At 38.4% G+C, this 5,573-nt stretch overlaps 1 protein-coding gene across 1 annotated transcript; it reads left to right on the plus strand.

Annotated features, from left to right (window-relative positions):
- Window positions 1-1,377: 1,377 nt before the first annotated feature.
- On the plus strand, window positions 1,378-5,132 carry cabp5a (calcium binding protein 5a; the record flags this gene model as incomplete). Its single annotated transcript, XM_084158741.1, has 6 exons — window positions 1,378-1,425; window positions 2,906-2,936; window positions 3,323-3,466; window positions 3,815-3,924; window positions 4,636-4,783; window positions 5,104-5,132. 6 exons carry the CDS (start codon window positions 1,378-1,380, stop codon window positions 5,130-5,132), a joined length of 510 nt encoding a protein of 169 aa, XP_084014867.1.
- Between the last annotated feature and the right edge of the window lie 441 nt (window positions 5,133-5,573).

Genomic DNA, 5,573 nt, shown 5'->3' on the forward strand with positions numbered 1-5,573 from the left:
CCCTCCCTCCTGAATGCATCCTCAGACATACCACACCTTCTCACCGTCCTCACAGAATTCAAAAGTGTTGGCCAGTCAGACAGAGGCAGGGCAGACTGCTGAAAGAGGGAGTGGACACATATAGAGCAGAGGGAAAAAGAGGAGAAGAGAGAAAGAGGGCTATCCACTCATCTCCGACAGTGGGGATATTGATGCACATACTTGAGTGAAGAGGAAAATAAAACGGTAAGTGAATATACACCATTCTGGTTTGTTTACAAAATAGCAACATTTGTAGATAAACATCATGATGATAATGCCTGCATTTATTTACTGTGTTTATTATAGATTTTCAGTCAGTGACAGTCATAGATGCTGTATGTGGATTTAAAAGCCTACAATGGAAACGGAATGGAAACTACAATGGATTTTCACCATGTATATAGTTTTAGTATCAATACATACTATCACAAATATTTTATTTCAAATTTATAAATGTTTTATTTCAAAACAACAAACACTCTTATCCAGAGCGACTTACAGGAGCGACTTACAGGAGCAATTAGGGTTAAGCGCCTTGCTCAAGGGCACATCGGAAGATTTTTCACCTAGTCGGCTCGGGGATTCGAACCTTCCGGTTTTACTGGGCCAACACTGTTAACCGCTAGGCTACCTGCCGCCATACCACTAGACTACCTGCCACACACACACACACACACACACACACACACACACACACACACACACACACACACACACACACACACACACACACACACACACACACACACACACACACACACACACACACACACACACACACACACACACACACACACACACACACACACACACACACACACACACACACACACACACACACACACACACACACACACACACACACACACACACACACACACACACACACACACACACACACACACACACACACACACACACACACACACACACACACACACACACACACACACACACAAACTTGCCTTTCGTGACATAACACTCGCACTTCACTCCCATCCCCCCCGATAGCTACTTTATTGAGGAAAAATGTACTTACTATGACTGAAATATGTGGTTGTCCCACCTAGCTATCTTAAGATGAATGCACTAACTGTAAGTCGTCCCGGATAAGAGCTAAATAACTAAAATGTAAATGTAGGGTACAAACACTCAAAGTACAAACATGTACTTTAAATATTAATATATTAAATCATGCAGAGCACAAAAACAGACTAGTCAGTGCAGAATAATCCTGTCCCCCCTAGTGATGCCAAATACTTAATAGAAAAGTAGAGTACAGTAAAGTAAAATAGAGTAGATTAAAGAAAGAGAAGAGACCTTTGTTAACCTTGACTGTTTCCCTATCTTACAGACATGAGTTTAGGAGCAGCATGTGTCTTCCTGAGGGGAGGGAATCATATTGTAAGTATAACAAACATTTTATTCTAAAATATGCTGTATGTGTGGAAGTGTTTGCAAACTGATATGATATGTTGAATGGATTGTGAAAAAAATATATGATAGAGAGAGAGAGACTTACTTATTTTTCCTTTTGTACTTTAACTATTTGCACATCGTTACAACACTGTATATAGCCATAATATGACATCTGAAATGTCTCTATTCCTTTGTAATTTTTGTGAGTGTAATGTTTACTGTTAATTTGTTATTGTTTATTTCACTTTGTTTATTATCTATTTCACTTGCTTTGGCAATGTAAACATATGGGGAAGCTACTTTGAAAATATAGTTGAAGTTAAGCTACACTAAAGCTACCCTTAAGAATAATTACGTTCACTTAACTAAAGTTACTTTTTAAAAGTAATTCACTACATTTATACTTTTTTTATTTAAAAAAGCACATATACACACACACACAAAAGCTTAACGATAGCTTTAGTATCGCTTAACTCCTTCTAGTGTGAATAAATTGGTGGCTTGGTAAACTATATTTTTAAAGTAGCTTCCCCAACAATGGTAGTAGATAGCGAGATAATGCCCATCTTTCTCTCTCTCTCTCTCTCTCTCTCTCTCTCTCTCTCTCTCTCTCTCTCTCTCTCTCTCTCTCTCTCTCTCAATTCAATTCAAGGGGCTTTGATGGCATGGGAAACATATGTTTACATTGCCAAAGCAAGTGAAATAGATAATAAACAAAAGTGAAATAAACACACTCTGTCTCTCTCTCTCTCTGAACTATTTTGTGAAAAATTTGCATATGTAAATCTGAAATGACATAGACTACAATTTGCAAGAACAGATCATTTTGGGGCCATATACTACCAGAATGTGTAATTTAGCTTATTTAACACAAAAAAAATATTTTTCAAGTGAAAATTAGGTAGGTCTGATGACGAAAAGGAAAATAATGTATTGCCTACATCACCATTATTTTCTTTTCTTTTTGCAAAAACATGTAGTTCCAGTAGTTAGCAACACCACTACATGGCAAAAAAGTAATTAACTAATGAGAAAACTACATTTGAATTTAGTTCCAAGCTACTCCAAATAATGTAGTTAAATTACTAGTTGAACAACAAATATTGCCTGCTAGATGGGAATGATATTCTGTATCTGGGTCTCTGCCATGCACATGCACTCTAACCTCTCTAAATATCTGGGCATAATCTCATTTTGGTTTGTAGCATTTTCAATCAAAATGTTAGGTGCAATAGGAAAAGGATGCTTTTCGTGTGTGAGCACGCGCGTGTGTGAGAGAGAGTAGGAAAATACTAGGTGTTGTGTTATAGAGAGGTATTTATTTGCATTATCATGTATCAAATGAAATCACTTTATGGTAAATAGTTAAATTGAAGTATTCTTCATGCAAATTACTATACTCACTTTCTAAGCAGACATTCTATCAAATCCGACATAAATTTACTCTGGTAAATGCTGTTTGCAGGACAGAGAGCTGGCCGATGATGAAATTGAAGGTAAAATAAAATTGTGTCAGCGTCATCTCACCCTTTCCATTTGTCCTCCATTCCATGTGGTCAATGCAGCAGGGTTTCTTAGTTATAGTTGTAACTTTTTACAACCAATTTCTAAATAATGCTCAATGTTGGTTGATTTCTGATAAATTGGAAATACTTATTTTTTATAAGACTATCTTTACAGTACATTTCATGTCCATCTACCAATTATGTTTCATTTATCTTGAAGAAAACTCAAAAACAGTCTTCATCTCATTATAGATGTAACCTCTGAAGCCCATGAAAATACAGAGAAAGAAATGTTCCAACTTCCCCAAGAGGTTAGCCAACTCTTGGTCTCTCACAGTATATCTTTAGACTGATAGGTTGTTCCTACTGTCTCTTAGAGCTGCGCGAGGCATTTGCTGAGTTCGACAAGGACAAGGATGGGCTGATCAGCTGCAAGGACCTGGGCAACCTGATGAGGACAATGGGCTACATGCCCACCGAGATGGAGCTGATCGAGCTGAGCCAGAACATCAACATGAACCGTGAGTCATTAGACAATTCTCTGTTGAAAATTCAATAAACTTTTCCAGGTTCTAGAAAATTCCCAGGTTTGTCAGAAATCCCGGTTGCAGGAATCAGGAGGGAATAAGCAGGGAGGGAATTCTCCAACTTGGGATCCTCCAACCAGGACTTCAGAAAAACCTGGGAACTTTGGGAAAGTTTCAGGAATTTTGCAATAATAGAAGTAATTCAGATAAATATACAATACTGAAGAGCAACCTACCGAAGAGAAGTGAGGACCACAGTATCAGAATAGCAGAGACAACTAGAGCAAATTAAGGTTACTGGAACTCTCCTTATAATTGTTTTAATCTCTTTCAATTTCCTAGTTGGTGGGAGAGTAGACTTTGAGGACTTTGTTGAGCTGATGGCCCCAAAGCTGCTGGCTGAGACTGCTGGGATGATCGGAGTGAAAGAACTGAAGGATGCTTTCAAAGAGGTGAGAGAGAGAAGTGCTCCAAGTTCCCAGAATAACCCATCTGAAATGGTCAGGGAATTGTGCAAAGACAACCAACATGATAGCCAAACAAAAAACTTTCCTGACGCTCTCCCCTTCAACCGAGGTACTTAAGTAAAAAGACTTTACAGTACTTCTTAAGTCGTTTTTGGGGGTATCTGTACTTTACTTTGCTATTTATATATTTTTTAATGTTTTACTCCACTACATTCCTAAAGAAAAGAATGTACTTTTTACTCCATACATTTTCCCTGACACCCAAAAGTACTCGTTACATTTCGAATGCTTAGCAGGACAGGAATATTGTCAAGTTAAAGATATTTATATTAAAATATAAGTAGTGACACAAGGAATAAATACATAGTGAATAATGAATAACAATAACGAGTAAAACGAGTCCAGTGTGTGTGCATAGAGTCAGTGCAAGAAAGTTAGTTCAAAATCCCCAATAATTTAACACCTTATCAAGACCATAATCCTACTCAGAACCACTTTTTTCTAGTTTTGGTATGATATTGTATGATGGTAAGATTTTGTACATTCATACCATTCTCTTAACCAGGGTTGGGATCAATATTGTTTCAATTAGTCTGACTCAATTTGAACAGCCCTGCTCTTAGCTCCCCTCCATTTAATAATATTATCTAGCTGGTTGATTATGGAAACTCAAATCCTTGCCCCCTCTCTGGTTAGTTTGACACGGACGGAGATGGCGAGATCACAACAGAGGAGTTACGAAACGCCATGACCAAGCTAATGGGGGAGCACATGTCTCGTAGAGAGATAGACGCCGTGGTACGAGAGGCTGACAACAACGGTGACGGGACAGTAGACTTTGAAGGTAAGGAGGGTTGACAACGGCCACCTAAACAACAACAAATAACATAGTCAGATGCTACAACACTCTAGACACTAACAGCAGTAACACAGATGTCAACAATGGCAGCATAGACAAAACAACATAGATGACAAAAAACACAGCACCAATACACATTGACATTGTTGTTGTTGACCATTGAATCCTACCGTGGGGAATGTGGAGCCATTTGAATAATATAAGTGATACAGGTTTATGTATTAATGAATTAACTGTATTAACTGTATGTTTTGTACTGTATGTTTTGTGTAGTATCTTACATTCTCCTTTTTTCTCTCCCACAGAGTTTGTTAGAATGATGTCACGCCAGTGAGAAGGACTTCTTGGAAAAAGTATTATTTCTCACACACACACACACACACACACACACACACACACACACACACACACACACACACACACACACACACACACACACACACACACACACACACACACACACACACACACACACACACACACACACACACACACACACACTCACTCACATGTTTGTTTTACTATCCTTGTGGGGATCAAACAATTGATTCCCATTAATATCCTATTTTCTCTAACCCCTAACCCTAACCTTGACCCTAACCCTAATTCTAACCCTAACCCTAAACCTAACCCCTGAGCCTAAAATAACCTTTTTCCTTGTTGGGACTGGCGAAATGTCCCCACTTGTCAGAATTGTCCTTGTTTTACTATTCTCGTGATGACTTCTGTTCCCCACAAGGATAGTAAAACCAAAACCAAACACACACACATACAC

The sequence above is a fragment of the Coregonus lavaretus genome (genome assembly GCF_964263955.1).
Source record: "Coregonus lavaretus genome assembly, chromosome: 1".
NCBI lineage: Eukaryota > Metazoa > Chordata > Actinopteri > Salmoniformes > Salmonidae > Coregonus > Coregonus lavaretus.